The sequence below is a fragment of the Camellia sinensis genome, chromosome 5 (genome assembly GCF_055761805.1).
Source record: "Camellia sinensis isolate YWXY chromosome 5, ASM5576180v1, whole genome shotgun sequence".
Lineage (NCBI taxonomy): Eukaryota > Viridiplantae > Streptophyta > Magnoliopsida > Ericales > Theaceae > Camellia > Camellia sinensis.
Genome location: NC_138965.1, coordinates 205,972,412 through 205,993,285, shown reverse-complemented (window position 1 = coordinate 205,993,285; position 20,874 = coordinate 205,972,412). Strand labels below are relative to the sequence as shown.

General features: G+C 31.3%; 1 protein-coding gene and 1 long non-coding RNA gene across 4 annotated transcripts; both read right to left on the bottom strand.

The window, feature by feature from the left end:
• Positions 1 to 6,367: 6,367 nt before the first annotated feature.
• Positions 6,368 to 9,577, bottom strand: LOC114296978 (homeobox-leucine zipper protein ATHB-13). The gene is made up of 3 exons (XM_082871327.1): positions 9,152 to 9,577; positions 8,254 to 8,636; positions 6,368 to 7,174 (listed from the first exon to the last, which is right to left on the bottom strand). The coding sequence occupies exons 1-3, from the start codon at positions 9,288 to 9,290 to the stop codon at positions 6,770 to 6,772; spliced, it is 927 nt and encodes a 308-aa protein (XP_082727453.1). The 5' UTR covers positions 9,291 to 9,577; the 3' UTR covers positions 6,368 to 6,769.
• A 7,105-nt stretch (positions 9,578 to 16,682) lies between these two features.
• LOC114296977 (uncharacterized) lies at positions 16,683 to 20,102 on the bottom strand. 3 transcript variants are annotated; one of them, XR_003641358.2, is made up of 5 exons: positions 19,730 to 20,102; positions 18,421 to 18,719; positions 18,105 to 18,247; positions 17,229 to 17,345; positions 16,683 to 17,088 (listed from the first exon to the last, which is right to left on the bottom strand). It is a non-coding gene; the product is annotated as an uncharacterized LOC114296977 (long non-coding RNA). The 3 variants fall into 3 exon arrangements; XR_003641359.2 differs by having other exon boundaries at positions 19,778 to 20,083; XR_003641360.2 differs by lacking the exon at positions 17,229 to 17,345 and having other exon boundaries at positions 16,815 to 17,088; positions 19,730 to 20,083.
• Positions 20,103 to 20,874: the final 772 nt, after the last annotated feature.

Below are 20,874 nucleotides of genomic sequence, written 5' to 3'. Positions count from 1 at the left end.
ATATTATTAAATCATAATTCAAATTTAGATGTTATATCTTTTTGAGATCTATAGCTAAATTCTTATCTTTTTATTTTTTACTTTTGTGTGTAACCATAGTATATGGGAGAAATTGAAAAGGGTGTTGCAATGATTATGAGAGAAGTCAAAAGGGATTGTGGGTTGGGAGAAGTCAATAAATGCTGAGGTTTTTTTTTTAAATCAAAAAATTAGAAAATTAGGATTAGAAGATTGAAGCTCCCACAGGCCTTGGGGTTAAAAACCCCCTTTTGCTTAATATATAGTATAGATATAGATAAATAAATAGATATAGATCGATAGATAGATAGATATAGATATAGATAGATAGATAGATAGATAGATAGATAGATATGGATCGATAGATCGATAGATCGATAGATAGATAGATAGATATAGATATGGCACATACCATTTATATGACACAAGGACCAAAGTACCAGGACAACTGCTGCAATTTGCTCTCATCTAAATTAAAGGGATTTAAAAAGTTAAAAAAAAAAAGAACAAAAAATTATAATATTAAAAAATGTTCACTAAAAACATATAGATTAAAAATTAAAAATTAATTATTGTAAATTCCATACTAAACAAGGTAATGTTTTCTATTAATTTGAAAATTGAAAAATTATTATTAATTTTTCCTCTGTTTTTTTTTCACAAAAAAAAATAGCTACATTAATTATTATTATTATTTTTTTTTTTGTGGAGAGGGGTTTTGACCTGCGATTTTTCTAAAATGGGTGTTCTAGACGGAAAGGGTAGAGTTGGTTCAGACAATAAGAAAAAGTGCTTATGCAAGAGGCGCCTTCACTATGAGCAAGAATAGTCAGTTTTGCATAGGGTGCCTTCTTGTATAATAGCTTCAATACTGGTATGCATGAAGGGCTTAAGTGTGAGACGTATAAGAGGGGCTTCAGTGCGAAAATAGAAGAAATGGTTTACAGAGTGTCTTCTTGCTTCACGACTTCAATACTTGTGAGAGAGGAGTAGGCTCAAGTGCGAGAGAGAAATGAGGGTTTTGTAGGAAGTGTCTTCTTGGGTCACGACTTGAGTGTCCGTGCACATGAAAATGAGTGATAAGGGTCAGAGTGTGTCTCTTGGGGTCACGGTTTTAGTGCTCCGAAACACAAAACCATAGCATATTAATAAAGAGAAATAATTAGTGAAAAAATGTTTTTGTCTTCTTAAATACAAGAACAGAGAATTTATTATTGGTGATGAAATATTTTTGTCTTCCACAACATAACCTTATGAGACGAAAAATATATTCATTGTGCAATCAATCAAAATTTATTAGTGACTGAATATTTTCATCTCCCACAACTTATTCTTCCAAGACAAAAATATATTTGTCGCTCATTTAATAGAAAGATGAAACGGCATCGTTTGCATGATGGAGTGTTTATTGGTGACGAAACATATTCGTCTTCCATAACTTCTCATTCCTAGACAAAAATATATTTGTCGCCTAATAAATGGAAATATGCAACGACATCGTTTAATAGATAGGGAATTTATTGGTGACGAATTACGTTCGTCACAAAAAATATATATATATTGTGACAAAAATTTTCGTCTCCAATGAGCTAAAATAATTCACGCCAAAGCAAATAAAATTGGCGCCTAAATTTTGCAGATGAAATTTTTTTTCGTCTCCTATACGTTTGAGAAAAAATAAAACAAACGACAAAATTAATATTTTATCATCTTTGGGTTAAATTTTAAGACAAAAAAAATTTCGTCACCAAATTTTGTCACAATAGCCTAGATTTCTTGTATTTTGTTTCCTTGTTTAATTATTATTATTATTTTTTTCATATTGTGGTGAGGGGTTTACTATGAGAAAGAATAATAGCTTTGCACAAAATGTCTTCTTGGATAATAATGTTTGCATACACAAACGGCGAGAATAGAGGAGCTTTAGTGCGAAATAGAAGAGATGGTTTATAGAGATTATTTTCTTGAGTCACAGCTTCAATACTTGTGAGAGAGGAGACTCAAGTGCGAGATAGAAACGAGGGTTTGTAGAGGGTGTCTTTTCGGGTCACGACTTTAGTATTTATGTGTGTGTGAAAGTAAGTGATTAAGGTGAGAGTGATCTCTTAGTTTCTGACGACATTTTAATAAAGAGAAATAATTAAGGATAAAATATTTTCGTCTCAAACTCATATGTTCGTTGCCTAATCAACAAAAATACAAAAACAACGTTGTGTGGGGATGGAGAATTTATTGGTGATGAAATATTTTCGTCTCCTTCAACTTAACCTTATGAGACGAAAATATATTCGTCGCACAATCACTCAAAATGCAACACGACACATGGAGAATTTATTAACGACGAAATATTTTCGTCTCCCAAAACATATCCTTCTGAGACAAAAATATATTTGTCGCCTAATTAACAGAAAGATAAAATGAGCATGAAGAGTTTATTGGTGAAGAAATATTTTTATCTCCCATAACTTATCCTTCCCAGCCAAAAAATATATTTGTCACCAAATAAATAAGAAAATGAAACGACATCGTCTAATAAGTTTCGAATTTATTGGTGACGAATTCCTTTTGTCGCAAAAAACTTTAAAATTTGTGACAAAAATGTTCATCTCCAATGAGCTAAAATAATTGGCGCCAACAAGAAAAAAAATCGGAGCCTCTCTTTTTTTTCTAATGAATTTATTTTTTCGTCTCCTACAGTTTTGAGAAGAATAAAAAGAAACGACAAAAGTAATATTTGGTCATGTTTGGGTTACATTCTAAAACGAAAATAAATTTTTTCACCAAATTTTAAAAATTAATTATTGAAAACTCCATACTAAACAAGATAATGTTTTCTATTAATTTTGAAAATTACAAATTTTTTATTATTTGTTTCTCTGTTTTTTTTCTCACAAAAAAATAGCTACATTAATTATCTTTTTTTTTTTTTTTTTTGTGGAGAGAGGTTTTGACCTTTGATTTTTTTGAAATAGGTGTTCTAGACGGAAATGGTAGAGTTGGTTTAGACAATGAGAAAAAGTGCTTGCGTACATAGGGTGCTTTATTGGATAATAGCTTCAATGTTGGCATGCACGAAGGGCTTAAGTGTGAGACAGAAGAGAGGGGCTTTTGTACGAAATACAAGAAATGGTTTATAGAGTGTCTTCTTGAGTCACGATTTCAATACTTGTGAGAGAGGAGTAGACTCAAGTGCGAGAGAGAAATGAGGGTTTGTAGAAAGTGTCTTCTTGGGCCACGACTTCAAGGTCCGTGTACATGAAAATGAGTGATAAGCGTTAGAGTGTATCTCTTGGGGTCACAGTTTCAATGCTTCGAAACACAAAACCATGGCATTTTAATAAAGAGAAATGATTAGTGATAAAATATTTTTGTATCCTTCAATACCAGAACAAAGAATTTATTATTGGTGATGAAATATTTTTGTCTTCCACAACTTAACTTTATGAGATGAAAAATGTATTCGTCACGCAATCAATTAGAATTTATTAGTGACGAAATATTTTCGTCTCCCACAACTTATTCTTCTGAAACAAAAATATATTTGTCGCCTATTTAATAGAAAGATGAAATGACATTGTCTGCATGATGGAGTGTTTATTGATGACGAAATATTTTTGTCTTCCATAACTTATCCTTCCCAGACAAAAATATATTTGTCGCCTAATAAATGGAAATATGCAACGACATCGTTTAATAGGTATGGAATTTATTGGCGACGAATTACGTTCGTCACAAAAAAAATTATATTTTGTGACAAAAATGTTCGTCTCCAATGAGCTAAAATAATTCGCGCTAATGCAAATGAAATTGGCGCCTCATTTTTGCACACAAAATTTTGTTTTCGTCACCTATACTTTTGAGAAAAATTAAAACAAACGACAAAATTAATATTTCGTCATCTTTGGCTTAAATTTTAAGACAAAAAAAAATTCGTCACCAAATTTTGTCACAATAGCTTAGATTTCTTATATTTTTTATTGATTTTAAGCATTTGGTGACGAAATTTGATTTTCCTCTCTAAAAATAATACATTTGGATACGAAATTATTTCCTCTCTAAATTTTTTTACAATGGTGACGACAAATTTCATCTCCAAAATGGCGCCAAATTTTCCAAGGGTGGGAAATTGTTTTGTGACGAAAAATAAAATTTAGAGACGAATAAAATTTTCATCACCTATTGTTTTATTTGATTTTAAGCATTTGGTGACGAAATTTGATTTTCGTCTCTAAAAATAGTACAATTGGAGGCGAAATCTTATTTTCATCACTAAAACATGTATATTTGGAGACGAACTATTTTTTCGTCACGCGTTTTTGTCACCATAGACCTTTTTTGTTGTAGTGTGAATTGATTGGCTACTTAGATTCAGACTTTAAATGATATATTGATAGTAGAAAATTCACTTTTGGTTCTTTGTTTCTTTTATGTGGAGGAGCAATATTAAGAAAAGTGTAAAATGAACTATCATAAGTATCTTCTATGAAAGTTGAATTTGTGGTGTGCTTTGAGATCACAATTCATGAATTGTTATTGCGAAACTTTATCTTAGGACTTGGGATTGTCGATTTTTGTTACCATGTCGTTGAGAATTTATTGTGATAATTTCGTAATTGTTTTATTTTCTTAGAATGACAAGTATTCTAATGATGCTAAACATATAAAATTGAAATAGTTTGTCGTTGAAGAAGAATTTCAGAAACAGAAAATGTCAATAAAACACGTAAGTATATAAATTTTAAGTGCAGATCTATTGATGAAAGGATTACTCTTAAAGGCAATTAAGAAACTTGCCAATTGGGTCTTGAATGTAATTCATAACAGTTGTTTATGATTGATTGTGTTTGTTGACATATTGAGATCTCATTAATTGTGTTTCTGATATATTTCCTGTTATGAAATGAGTACGTACATATATGGGAATGAATTAATGATGACAGGAATAGTCTTTCATAAAAAACACTATTGCTGGACCTCTTTATACTCTTCACTTAAAGGTCTATGTTAAACTAGTTGATAGTGCTGTAATACATAGAAGGGATTATGTCGCACTATTGGTGTAGAACCGCCATGACTCACATTAGTGAACTATTTAATTATAGTGTTATGATGATAACTAATTTAAATGTAATATTGAATATGATTTATTGCGTGCCTATTGTTAATCTTGTTAAATCTTGATGTAAGTTCTCATATAGGCCAAGTGGGAGAATGTAAGACTGAATTATTTATTTAGTTATTATATTGACCCACATTATATGGTAATATGAATTAGAGATTTGACAGGATTATGATTCCACATTTTTGCTACAATTAATTGGTAAATAAAGAAGAATATTTTCCAAATATCCTACTTTGATGGGAAAGTGGAATCATTGTTGAATAAGGAAACTGGTCCTCTCTCTACCTATAAAAGGACATTTAGAATACTCATCAAATTAATTTTGAATTCAATGTATTCTAAAGAGGGTCAAGAGAGAGAAACTCTTTTCCACTAATATTATTATTAGGTTTATGTTCAATCAATTTTGGGTCCTTCAAAGATTTCGCATAACTGATTCGGGTATGTTATTATTTGTGAAAATCATGATAGTTCACGATTTTGGATTATGAAGGTTGTTATATGCATAGCACCATAAAATTATTTACAGAGAGAAAAATTTGAGCAATGGATTTCGGCAACATTGGCATTTTTTATAAATTAAAATTTTGAATTTTACCTACCTATTGTTTTATTAAATATTTTTTTCAATTTTTTTACATAAATTTAATATAAAGTTTTTAAATAGATAGACAAAATTTATATCATTAATTTATTAAAAAAAAACATCAACATGACGAACATAGACTACTCAAATTGGAATTTCAATTCATATTTCTTATGAAATTATGAAATTAATAAAATAATAACAAATGAAATTATAAATAAATAAATACGATCCTCAACCTACATTATTGATGATGAAATCAGCAAAAGAAAAAATCATTAAAAGTTCTTTGTTTCGTACCACTTTGATAGTACGAAGAAAAAGAAAAAAACATGATTCCAAAGCAAGAAAAAAGGAAGACAAATAGTAAAGATTTAAAATTGTAAGGACAGAATCTCTTTTTTTCACCGCCCATTCTAGAGCTAAACCAGCAAAAAATAAAATAAATAAATAAATTCAACTTTGAAATCTTTGTTGCATGAACCAACCCAACAAACATCTATCTGAGTTTGGAAAAACGTGGTATATGTATAAATGCAAAGAGACCATTCCTCCATAAAGATCTTCAAAAGTCCACAATTAAATTTAACTTGATATATATGCTCCTTTTTTACACCAAGTTTAACTATCAAAAAACAAGATTTAATCAAACCTCACAGATAGAAAATATTTTCTCATTCTTACTTAGTCTCACTGAACCCGGGTCACAAGTTGCTAAGTACTTGAAAAAAATTCAAAAAAATATCCCAAAGAAATGAAATGTACGGTGAAAATGCAAATTTGGCGTGAAATGGGCCCACATAGACTGATCCAATCCATACATAGCATTTTCTGAACACTTTTTTGAATGAAAAATGATACATATAATAATATTTCTTATCGTATTTTCTCATCTCTAAACACAGTAAGTGGGTCTCAAGTGCATTTATGAGTGAGAAAATAAGGTAACAAATGAGATTACATGTAACATTACTTTCTTTTTTTTTTTGTTTTCTGAATATATAGCATTGTTGATTCTAATACAGCCAAGGGGGGGTTTCAATTCAATTGAAGTGTTGTTGTTCCAACCATGGCCAAAACCCAGATTGATCATCAATGGCACAAAACATGTTGGAAAAGCTTTCTTCTTTGACAGCATTTTGATGATCAATGATCTTGTGGTCAGGTTGTCTTGATGAAGAAGAAGAGTTTGGGAAGAGGTGGGCCACAGCAGCAGAAGTGGGCCTGGTGATGATGGAGGGTGGAAAGAGGGGTCTGCTGCTGCTTGTTGGAATAATTGGATGGCCATGATGATGGTTTGATGAAGGGCTGTCCATGGCTGGTGGGGTCCTTGTTGAGATGTCTAGCTTGATCTCTGAGCTGTTTTCACTTCTGTTGCTGCTTGAACCCTCTGTCTCTTTGTTTAGGTTTATTGATTCTGTTGGCTCTCTGTTTTTAAGTGCTATTATCTGCATTCATTTGATTCAAAATCAACAAGCTTGTTGTTTAGATAGGAAAAATCAAGAAGTTTTGGATACATAAAAACTGATTATAGCATCAGACATAAAATATATATGGAATAAAATGCAATAGTTCATGAAAATTTATTTTGAATATTATTCTAAAAGTGAGTGCGTGATGTAAATTTAAAATTGATGAAATGTGGATCACACACTCACAATAGATGTAGACCATTGAATTTTTTTTTTTTCTGTGTGATTTTCTAAAGTAAATCTTCCGGATTTGTAGCATTACTATATATGGAAAGGCAATTTTTTTAAAGGGTGGGCCTCATCAGCGAATTTTATAAAATTTTATTTCATTAATGCATGTTTTATGCTCTTTTCTGTGTTTGCAACAGAATGGAATGAAAATCAACAACTCTATGGGTGAGTTTAGTATAGTCTTTTACTTTTGAAAACAGAAAATAGAAGTTGACTTAGGAAATTTGCTTGCCAACTGTTTTTGAAAATTGAAGTTTTTTGAAAAAAGCTTATTTGAATTGTTTTTTAAAATTTCAAAGTTACTTTCACAAAAGAATGAAAACAATTGGTGTTTTTGAACTACTCATTGTTTTTGTTTCTGAAAACTTGAAAAACAGAAACTACACCCAAAATGACGACCATAATCACGGCTATCTAAAGTGATTCAAATTGAATTTTTTTTTTTTCCTTCTTAATCAATCCACCCAAAAAAAGAAAAAGAAAAGAAAAGTCACTTACTCAATTGGCAATAAAGAAGGGGAATTTTGTCCAAACTAAAATCTAACAGTTATCAACACAAGCATCTTCCCAAAGCATCAAAATAATTTTGGAATCAATTCCCTTTGGTTTTGTTTTCAAAATTATTATTTTTTTTTTAAAAAAATGATCTGAAAACTTTGTTTGGCAATTTCTAAAAGCACCCGTCTTTTAGAAAAACACTTCCAAAAGCTTTTCCAAATTTTCAACAGCTGTTTTCAAACAAAAACGAAAACGATAAGTGTTTCTGAACTCCTCATTATTTTTGTTTCCGAAAACACAAAAAACAAAAATTTCAAAAACCATACCTCAGCTTGAAGTTTCTGGTTCTGAGATTGGAGAGCATCATTATCAGCCTTGATAGCATCAAACTGTCTCTTAAGAACATCATAGTCTTTCTCTAACTGCTTTGTCTTCCACCTAGCCCTCCTGTTCTGAAACCATATAGCTATTTGTCTTGGTTGCAGCCCAAGAGCCCTTGCCAGCTGCATTTTCCTCTCAGGTTCAAGCTTGTTTCCCAACTCAAAGTTCTTCTCAAGTGTTTTCACTTGTTCCAAGTTCAGTCTCCTCTTCTTCTCGCCAGCTTGTGACCCATCATCTGATAAGTCATCTTCAACCCCATTGGTTTCATGATCACACACTTCAATGGCTGAAAATGACATAGATCTCTTCCCCAAAAGTGATGCAACACCTGCCAATTGCCACCATCATTAAAAAATTCAAATCCTATATATATCAACTGTATCGGGATACATATCAGTATATATCAGCTCATATGCATCAGCTGATATATCGATGAGTAACATTTTTGGAAGTTCAAAGTCTCAATATTCATTCCCCCCCAGTTGGTCGAGTGTTTTTATTCCCGTTGGCCTTATTGGAAAGTTGAGGGTTCCCCTCCTTTTTCCGAGCTTGGGAGTTGAAACTATCATATCAACAGTATCAATTAATACATCAATGAATAATAGCATCAGAAGTCCAAAATCCCGATACGTAAAAACCTTTTATCATGATTTTAAATAATAATAAAAAAAATAGATTATATATTAGTATTATCGGCAAATATGAAACATTATCAGCTTATATCGGATATCAGAAGTCTAAAATTCCAATTTGATGATGTATTTGGCCGATATTCAAATCTCTGATATCTATGGTTATATGGTATATATATAGATCAGTAAACACAGATAGAGGGAGTAGTACCATGGAAGTCTTGAGAAGCGCAAGGGGGTAGAATTGGACCGAGAGAGGTTGGAGGTTGATGATGATGATGATGCCCATCTTCATGAGGAGTTTGAAGCATGAAATTGGATTGAAAGAATGCCATTCCAATGCAGGTCATGACCTTGGTATGGCCACCAATCTGAAAAACTGTGGTGCCGATGATCTGCTTGTCATGTTGAGAGGAGGGGGGGATTTTGGTGCGGAAGAAGGAAGGAGAGGCTTAATATATCACATAGGTTTTTGTTTTGTCATAACATGAAAAAAATGAGAATTTCTTGAATTGGGAAGGGGGAGCATTCATTGCTGTATGATGGATAGCTTATATACCTTATCAGATCCAAGTTTTTATTATATATATATATATATTTCTGTCTGAGAGAGAGAGAGGGAGGGAGAGAGAGAGAGAGGTCGCTTTCTCTTCATATATGGGCTCGGATTTTATGTAACTTGTACTTTTATTTTTATGGTTTATAATATATATTTTGTAGTTTCTTCCCATCAAATTCAGACTACTTTCATAATTTAAATTTTTTTTTGGCCTTGTGACAAAGATGGGTATATTTTCTAAGTGGAGAATTCTCCTCAGATTTTTATATAGAAAATTTGTCGATAATTGTGATTGAGTGGTGAATGATATAGTATCATTGACTCATTAGTTAAGTTGGCAATTTCGTTGGGAAAACGGTCTTTGTAATTTTTATTTGATTTGATTGTTGAGTTATTGTATATGTTTTGTTAATTTTAGACATTAATTAATCTACATCAAGAAGTTTTGCAAGCATCGGAAGGTACAAGTGAGTTCAATAATGCAAGGTACAAGTCTCTAATGCTGCAAAGCTAAAAAGGACAAAATTGACATTATGCCAAAAGCGCTCTCGATCAAGGGGGAACTTCTATTTACACACACCAAACTCACTCTATACACACACTTAATGAAGAAGGTGTGTAAAAAATATAGTGAGGAAGATGTGTAAAAAGTGTATATTGTGTGTGTAAATAGAAGCTCCCCGAGCAAGGCTACACTAGAATGAACAAATTGTTTGGGCACTCAGGGAGGTTTTTGTGATCTCTATTGCAAGATATATAATGCATTAATTCAATACTCCATTGTCTATTAAAGACGTAGATTGTAAAAATCAAACAGTACACTAAACACACTCACAAATTTGTGAATTCGACACTAGGAAATTATTTGTAAGTTGCAATTTGTATTTTGATTTGATGTATTTTACAAAAATCATAAACAGTAATAATGGATTTTAGTTTGAAATTAAAAAATTAAAAATCATATCATTTTATATGAGAACTATATAAAAATAATAGTAAAATTTTATTCATAAACATATTAGACTTAGGAAGGAGAAGCAAGCTCTTGTTGCATGGCTTGATTCCTTCACTAATAAAAGGAGAGAGAATGGGATCATATTATAATTTATATGCTTTTCAAGTGACAAGTGTCTTTGAAGAGAAAAGCAATGGGCACTCATTTTAAAAACCTAGCTATATAAATAAATTAGAGACATCAAATGGGTGGGGTGTTTTGAGGAGAGCTTAAAGAGGTGTTATTTTATTATCCGTTGTTTTAGTTTTGGGACTAAGAGGTTTCTTAAGAAAATAAAAAAATGAGTTGGCTTACTCTTTAGTGTAATTGTGCTACGAATATAAAAATTAAACACAGAATAAAGCATATAATACATATAAATAGAAAATATTTTATAAAATTTGTTAAATTAACTTTTGAAAAATCTAATACATCTATATATATATATATTATGTGTTTAATTGTATGAATAATTCATGTATTAGTGAACTTAAAGATTTTGAAGAGAGAGATAGAGAAAGAAGAGGAGCAGGAATCTAGGTATGGGTCCATTGAGGGGGCAGGGGTTGCCACCTAACCCACCAACATGTATCATGCACCAGGAGGAAGTCCTTTCCCATCCATTATCCCCTCAGCAAAAGGTGTGAGATTTTTTAAAAATTAAGTTTATAAACACAAAATTTAATTATAAAATTGGTATATATATATATAAATAGTTAATATTTTTAAAAAATAGGTTTCACTAACAAATCTTAAAGAATCTTGTTAATTCATATATATAATTTGTGTCTTAATCTATTATTAATTTTTGTAAACTGGTTTTTGAAATTCCTAAACACTTTTTTTTTTTTCTTTGGTAACCCTACCAAGCTGGTTTATTTTGTCTTTGTGCCCGCATATAGTGTCCATCTTTATCGTATTGCACCTCTCTCTGCTGCCACACCACCCAAATATGGCCCCCTTGACATGTCTCTTCCTCCCTCTCTTTCCTCTCTCCTTCCTTCTCACCACTCACTCACTCTCTCTCTCTCTCTCTCTCTCTCTCTCTTCACGTCCTAACTCTTTTCAAGTTCCAAAGGAAATCTATTCATAAGCAATGATGTGTAGAAAGGTTTCTATTTGGGATGAATTAATAATGTTGTATATTTTTAATCTTCAGTATTCTTTTCTCTTTAATAGACTTTTTTTTTTTTCCAAAAGAATATTTATTTGTACTTTCCAAATCCGTGTAATCTAATAGAATATAAAAATGTATATTTTTAATTTTTTTAATGCACTAAAAATGGAAAAATTAATGAAAAACTATTAAAAAGTAATTGTCAAACTCTAAAAATGAATAAGTATCGAGCATGGTATAACAATATTAGGGATATAAACTATGGATCTCCAATAACTTGGTTTCAATGCCATGTTAGATAACTAATTATCTCTGAATCTTAACATGTGAATCACTTGTCTCGTTTTATTTAAATCTTATTGGTTCATAAAATCACAATTGCTGACATGAAAAATCTCATAAACTGATGATTTTAATTCACGAGGAAATAAACCCAAGAATGTAAATCAATTTAAAGTTACAAAACTCCAAAGAAAAGACATAGGACCCCATGGAAAGATTTAAGCACCCAAATCAATTGTTTAGAACTTGTTTAACTTAAGACAGATATGGAGAAAATTCAATGGTTTGGTAATTATATGATCACCATCAGTGTATCAATATTGAGATATTGAGCATATCTAAAACTTGAAAAGGTTTGATTTTGACAATTGCTGATGACAATTGTAAGGTAATGTAATCCAATCAATATAGCTTTTGTTAACGTCAATGCACAATGCCTAGTTATAACTACAATAGACAGATTAGACATCTCTTTAACCCTAATTACACTAATTTATTTATGAAAAATGACTTATACCCCCAACTGGGGGTGCTGGGGTCATCCCTGATTGGTGTAAAAATAATTTTTTTTTTTTAGATTTCAGCCAGCCACACGCTGCCACGTCACTGGAGGTGCCACTGGGGTCGGAAGCAATGCCCTTTATTTATTTTTGATTTTATGGGTATTGTGATTTAATTATCTTGTTTGGTTTATTTTTTTTAAAAAAAATCGAGAGGACTTGTTTGATGAACTATTTTTGAGAAAAATCTTAATAAAACAACTCATTTTTTAGAAAAACATGAAAAAATTGTTTTTGAATTTTTAAAAACTATTTTTTTTATATAAAATGAAAAATAGGAGTGTTTTCAAATTCTTTAACACTTTTGTTTATTATGAAAACAAAAACGATACCAAATAGGTTAATCCTTTCATTTCCTGTTTTCATTTTTATTTTTTTGAATTTCAGAAACGAAAAACTTTGTTTGGTAATTTTTTTCATTAACAAAAGTTAAAACTGATTCCAAATGTAAAATTTGTAAACACAAAATGGGATATTGACAATTTATATAGTTGTTAATATCTTATCAATTTAATTTTTAATTGATTCCAAATTTAAGAGAATAGACTGTCAATGTTTTTCTATAAAAAAAAAAAAATATAATCAAATTATATATTTTTTATTACAAATATTAAAAACCAAAAATTGAAAAGATCCACAATCCATGAACTGAATCCTCCAATCTAATTCCTGAACTTGAGGCAAGTTCCATTCTAGTTTTGATGGGGGAAGCATAGGTCAAATAGGGATGCATCATCATCTACCATCCAAAGGAATAATGGACCCCCCTATCTATATACTGGTGATGATAGGGTGGTTTGGGTCCCGCAACTAAACTGGTTTTTATAAATTATTTTGAGAAGTTAGTTAAAAGTTGATTTTTTAATTTTTTTTAAAATATATAAAAAAATAAAAAAATAATATGATCCAAAATAAATTAAAAATTAATTTTAACTTTTAACCATTTTTTCAAAGAATATTGGCTAAAGGACAAGCTTCTCTCACTCCATCACATGATTTATTAGTTGGAAGCTGATGGGGGTTACCCACTGGAATAATGTGGATCCATGTTCTTAGCCTCTTTTGCGTGCTAATCTTACTATTATTATATGATATATATATATATATATATATGTATAGGATGGTGATTCTCTCTGTATTTCACTCGTCAATCCGTGCATAGATCATTCATAATAAAATTTAAACTAATCTAATAATTATAATTATACTTACTATCCAACCCGTGCATAGATCAACTAAGGTCTCGTTTGAAGAAGAATTATTTTAATTAAAAAATCAAAAAATTATTATAAGTTATCAAATTACTCTCTACTTTTATATATATTTTTTTATAAAAAGTCAAAAAATTATTAAAATAATTTATTTCCAAACGAGACCTTACTATCAATTTTTTTAAAAATAAATCTAATAAAATTATCTCTCTACGACTATTGAAATAACTTGATTTCTTTCATTAACGATATAGCATAAGGGTAGATAAGATAAATGATTTAAATTACTAGAGCGGGAACTGTGTAGTTCAGTCCACTAATGCGGATAAAGAGAAGTCACCTTCTATATATATATATATATATATCAAACAGAGCCAATGAGATGGTGTTGTTGGGTCATTGTGAGTCCACTGTAGACTCACCTTAATAATTTAATCCGATCAATTTGTAAAAATTTCCGAGCAAATCATTCATGAAAAAATCAAATTGATCGGACACATTAAACACATAAATAGATTATATTTGTATTTAAAATAATGAATGGTCTAACCTGGAAATTATGCTTGTCGTCTTTTATTTTATAACAAATGTGATTTAGTTAGATAGTCACAATTATCTAATTAATTTAATTTTTCCATAAATAATCTACTCAAACAACACTATTATCTGAATAGTAGTTCTGATCCTTGTTGTGAGTCTCACGATCAACCTACCTACTGAAGCCCAACGACAACTCGAGTTAAAGTTTAACTGGAGATAAGCCTCAACCATATCAAAAAAATATTAAAAGAAATAGCTGAATCTTCTCATCCACACATGCCTTCATGTTTCTGGTGAGTTCAGCTTACAAACTGATCATCCCATGTTCCTTCTGTGCTTGACGTCACTCTCTCTCTGTCTCTCTCATCTCTCTCCATCTGTTGATGGTGATTCTTCAACCACTAGTTCTGCTATGATTTATTTAAATATTTTTTTAGCTGGATTTGTTTGATATATTCTATTTGAAGTGGGTCAATTAATTAATCAGATATTTTATTAAAATTTTAAAAATTATGTGAAGTTGTTTTCTTTCTTTATTTTTGTCGATCAACGGAAGCTTCACTTTTAACTTGTTCAGTGCCTCAGCTTCAACTCGTGTGATTTTAAAATGAACCTTAATGTTACAATTGACTATTTTTTTTCACTAATAAACATAGGTGGCGTTTGAGAAGTAGGTTGACTTTTTAACTTTTTTTATTATTTTAGTCTAGAACTAAAAAGTCTGATTTGAGAATGACTTTTAGTTTTTTTAACTTTTTTGACTTTTTTGTAAGAAAAAGAATATAATGATTACAGGTTGGATGTGATGTTTTTTCTTATTGGGTTAAAAAATCTATTTTGTTTTTTATTGTTATTTTAACCAAAAAAAACCCTAAAAGCCTCTTCCCAAACATAGGCATAGAAACCAAGAGATTTGCCAAAATTTAGCAAAGACTTCTCTAACATAATCTCCGATAATGTGTTGATCATGTTGTCAATTTAGAGCATTTCACCGATTATAGCCAATTTAGCAAAGCCAAAATTATTCTTTTTTGGCTATCTACAGTGTCAGTTTGTTATTTATTTATTTTGACAATATTGTTCCTCTGGTACTAGAGTCATTTTTAGACACGACAACCTTTTCCTCTTTTGCAACCATTAGGTTATCTCACCGTAATTAAAGTCGTTGAACATCCTATAGAGTTGATGTGGCAGATCTTGCTTTGCCAAAATTTGTATCAAACTTGACGAAAGATTTGAAATATCTATAATTTGGCTATGTATTTGACAAATTGGAGTTAAAGTTTCCAGACAATTAGCCAAAAATTGAGATGCACTATTCAAAACGGCCAAAAATTGAGATGAACTATTCAAAACGGTGATTAGTAAAGATTAGTCCCACAATAGTGAAGTTAAAATCTTCAATTTTGACAAATTGAAGCTCCCAGAGGTCTATCATTCTGCTGCCAAATTATAGCATTACAAACTTCATTTGGCATTGGCTAATATAGCCAATTTTTTTGTGTTGTGACTTTTTTAATCTGACTTTTTTAGCCTCGCTTAATTTAAATTTTTTTAAATTTTTTAATTTTTTTGACTTTCATAAGAGAAAAAGTGTAATGATTATTGATTGAATATGATATTTTGTCTTATTAACTTAGTCTATTTTATCATTATGTGCTTTTTTAACTCCAAAATGATAGTCAAACCAAGGCTAAATTTTTTACCAAACAGCAAGATTTTATCTCAACCTTTCTCATGATTGGTTCACAAATGACATTTATTTAACATTGTGCTAAAAACACTTGCAGATTAGAGATGCTTCTGTTGTGAGCTTGGTGTTTAACCTCCAGGACCTAAATGTTTGCCTCCCACATTGTTTGTTCAATTGGTTGTAATAATTTGGCATTCACACTAATTAAAGGGAAAATATTTTCGCATTGCTTTACAGTTAGTATAGTGAAAGATGAAAACCAACCAAAAAAAAAAAAAAATTTTGCTTTCCTTAATCAATAAAAAACAAATTTGTTTGGGCAAAAAATATTTAGTTTTAAAAAGTAAAAACGTTTTCTATACATCTTTTTTTATCAAACACATTACCACCACTACCATCACTTCCACCACCAACACCACCACCTCCATCACACCCTCCCTTCTCACACACCCACCCACTAATACAAATACTAATACATTAATTTCAAAAATGCAACCATATAAGAAAATATTTTCTATGAATTTTAAATATATATATATATATATATATCGTAAACAATACTGTTTAAGCAAACAAAATGATATGAGATACTTTTTACATAAAAATCGTACAATATTCTTTTATATGTATATATATATATATATTTCCAATAATAAAACATAAAAATGTGTATTAACATGTGGAAGTAGCATGTCTTGACCCATGTAAAGAAAATCAGATAATCCAATTTAACTGACCCGACCAGACCAAACTGGCCTGTTTTGGTCTCTTTTAGCCACAACTATATACTCATTTAAATTAAATAAATTTATATCACTTTTTTTCACCGTTCCATCCACAAATCTTCATTAAGAAAAGACCTACCACCATCAAGTGCAAATACCAACACTCCACAAACTACTAATTCTAAACTCACAATGGTTTGTCCTGTGATTAGTTTTATTTTTATTTTTTTGGCTTTTAATGAATTTTTTTAAAGATTTTCGAAAAGCTTTACACTTCTAGGTTTTACAAGATAATATATATATATATATATAGGAAAAAAATTCACCAAATACCAAAAATAAAACCCAAAAAAAAAAAGAGCAGACTTTTTTGGAATCTCTTTTTGGAATATTTTACACAAACCTTGATCGTCTCCTGTATCAGCAGTCAACTCAGCTGTAACATAGAAGGGAACACAAGAAGTAACCTGCAAGTTGCAGACAAAAACAAATTATGCGGGAAGAACTCAAAGAACATGGACACATGGCAGCACTCTTGACACAAGATCATGAAGAATTTGTAAATACATGAGGTGTGTGTGTGGGAACCAACAACGCAGCACACTACCTTGCAGCAAGAATAGAGATATATTACAGAAAGAGGCAAGCTGAGACGAGCGAAAACAACCAAGGAGACAATCTTGATTGCTCTGTTTCCTCCAATCACATGAATCCCTTTGGAATACTGTCTCACCGAAACGACACTAATTATTTCAAACAATAAAATTGCTAATTGCCCAAACAAGTCTTGTATCCATAACACATTGGCTCAATGAAGAAAGAGCTAATGCCAAGGACAACATATCCAAAACAATGTACTAGTTTAAATATACTAGCAGTGTGTGCACACACGATGCACATGCAAAAATATGTAGTTTATGAATAAAGAAGATGAATAGAAATCATCCATATTTATGTGAATTTTAAAATTTTGAATGAGCTTGATTTTCTCGCATGGTAGTTCTCAAATTCATCAATTGTTGTGGGAATTTTGGAAAATCACAAAAGCATGACCAAATGTTCACACCAAATGACCTATACACTTTCTAATAGTACTAGAAGTGTCGTGGGTGTGATTGAAGAGAGTCGCGTCTACTAAATAGCAGTTATTGGTTTAGTGATTTTACTTTTTGGTCTTTATAGTAACTAGTAGGCGAGACAAATATTTGGGGAAAATATAGTATTGTTGGGGTTTTTTGGGAATCAAAATTGTGCGACAAAGTTGTTCATACCTAGTGAGTGGTGTGCCTTATATGATAGTATAGAAGTATAGATGAAAGGGGAAAAACAAAAAAGAACAAAGAGCAGAAGAAAACACATGGCACAATAAGATCAACATAATTATGAAACACAAATAAAATCCTTGTCATTGCATAAACTTTCCATTGCCAATGATAAATATTGAGGAAAAGTAAAATTCATGATGCACAATACGAGTTCTTACTGAATTCAATAGAAAATCAAATGTTGCTGCTCTGGCTCCTTGATCATAAGTTTGAACTCGAGAGATATCCCCTTTTGGGTCTCGAAGATAAGCTTCTCTCCCCATCCATTCCGTATCAAAAGGAAAAAGGGAAACCACGCCAACTGCATGAAGGAAAGAAATTGCTATAACATCGGAAAAGGGAGAAAATAAAAACTTAAAACAGCAATAAATACATAGAAAATAATCACTCAAAAGATAATTGGCCCAATGCTAACATGACAAGACACCACATAGCTGTGAAGCAAGTTGTGATGCACAACAATTAGGCACTTACCCAGGTAAGAGCCAGAACAATCAGCCACTGAATGCATGGATGGTGGTAAATGCATTAAGCTTGTCAACAAATTGACCAAGACTGCACCGGGGCTATCGTTGAAAGTTTCACTTTGATCTTCCTCGGTTTTTGATTCTGGATTCTTTCCATGTGATAACTAATCTCAGACTTGTTCCCCAATGGATTGTCATCTTACATGTCTGTCAGTCTGAGATTTTGAAAGGACATAGAGTAGAGCATGTGCTGAGGATTTCCAAAAGATGGAGCTGTCTTTGTGTTAATGGAAACTCCATCGCAAACTAGAGTGTTCACAAGCATGAATATAATATGGTAAACAATGTGAATCTGGAAGACTAATGTTTCTTATTCAAAGCATTTGATGGTCAAAAAAAAAAAAAAAAACTTAGAGATCATCTCATAATTAATATGTGATCATACAACAAAAAAGAAATTTTCAGTGGCTTGCTAATCTAACCTGATGTAAAACCCTTATACATATACATCATTGTGGACTTCCAATTTTGCTTACCTTTATACATCCTTGTGGACTTCCAAAAGCCCGAAAAGGAAATATATATCTATATATATATTGAACTACTAATACTAGCTCTGTTTTCAATCCAAATGATTTACACTTTTCTCGATATGCTTCGCATAAGATGGACCTCACCAAATTAGCAGTAGTTTTCATCAGGTGTGCTTCACTTCCATCGTTGTTTAAAGACATTCATTTTATTCAAGTTACGAGATACAAACACTTCCGATCAAGAATTAAAACTTATCTTCAACTAGACCAAAATACCATATTAGCATCCAATTGATCAAAAAATGGGTAAACATGAAAACAGAACAAGTTAATAATTACACCCCACTTAAATCATTGTCCTTTTTCACAAAATGAGGGAAACATAAATAAATTAGGCCAACTAACTAAAATTGTGTTTCACGTCTTGTACAGTGGTTAGTGGACAAAATGTCAAGATTCAAAATTTAATCTCTTTCCTTCCTAGATTCCCTCCAAAAATAGCTTTGGAGTCCAATATGCTCCGCAAAAACAAAACAAACAAATAATTAAACCAGTTAAGCATTGAATTTCAAACCCAGAAAGTTTGGCAAAGCATACCATCACACAATTTGCAAATGCAAACACACACACACACACATATATATTACCAAATCTTATTGAGCTAGTCCAGATGTTCATGTTAGTCTCTCTCTTCTAATTATAAATATTTCAATATTTATGGTAACTAATATCCAAAATCAACACATGAACAATTTTACACAGGACACAAACCAGAATACTAACAATTACGGCATTGAGAGAGAAAGAGAGAGAGTGGCTCTCAATGGAAACCTTGGATTTATCATCCAGCTCCAGCTTTACCCTATGATGATGAGGAGGAGGAGGAACTTCGCGTAGCCCCGCCAATTTCGATTCCGAAGCCAATTACACTTTCTCTGACTTGCGTTGTTCATTGTTCATCGCTAGAAATCCAGATCTAGGGTTTCGAAATGCGGAACCAGAGAGAGACAGAGAAGTAGAGAGAGAAAATGATCGAATTTAGGCGGGCGTAGGGTTGAGTTTTGTGGGAGATTATCGGTAAACGTTGATGGAAATCTACCACAAATTTCCGTACAATTCAAGTTTTAGAGCACCTCCGACGGTGCATTATTTTTTTTATTAAATTTAAATAAAAAATAATTCATTTTCTTAATCTGATATAGCTTGTTTTAACGTTATGCATCAGAGGAAGGGACGTCTGGCAGGTCAATCGGTAAGGCTAAAAAATATTTTGTTTTACCTTTTTAAATTTGTTTGAACCTACCTAATTGAACTGTTTGAACCTGTTTCCGGTCGACTAGCCGGACGTCCGGCAAGTTGACCGGTTGGCCCACTTACAACGCTACAGTACAGTGAATTAGTAAAGGCTCACACAGATTTTCAATTTGGTGAAAAATTTGCTCCGTTCTCAGTTTGATATCAGTTTGTGAAACCATTAGAGCAGAAAAAGTGACTTTTTTAATCAACTTAAAATTTGACACTGAATCTGATGCAACGTTGGAGATGGCCTTAAGTAATGGTGTATACACCAAACTAGGGTATTAACTAGTGTTTTAATTGATAAATTAATATAGTTTAAGATATTTTTTATATTTGTAATTTGTATAATAAGTATAGTCACTAATAAGATCATAACTAGTATTGGTATATTAATTAGTAACTTAATTGGTACATGTAGCACCACTCTTTATATATATATATATATATATATTATTTTAAGTCTAGTTTCCCTTTTGTCTGTGATCAAATTAAAGAGTGTTGTTAGGCCCATAAGATTCCACTATGGATCCAGTTTTGATAATTCAAACCATATAATGTGTAGAACTCATCGAGTACTATATGTCTATAAAAAATCACGTTGATCGGCTATTAATAGTTACGTGATCAAA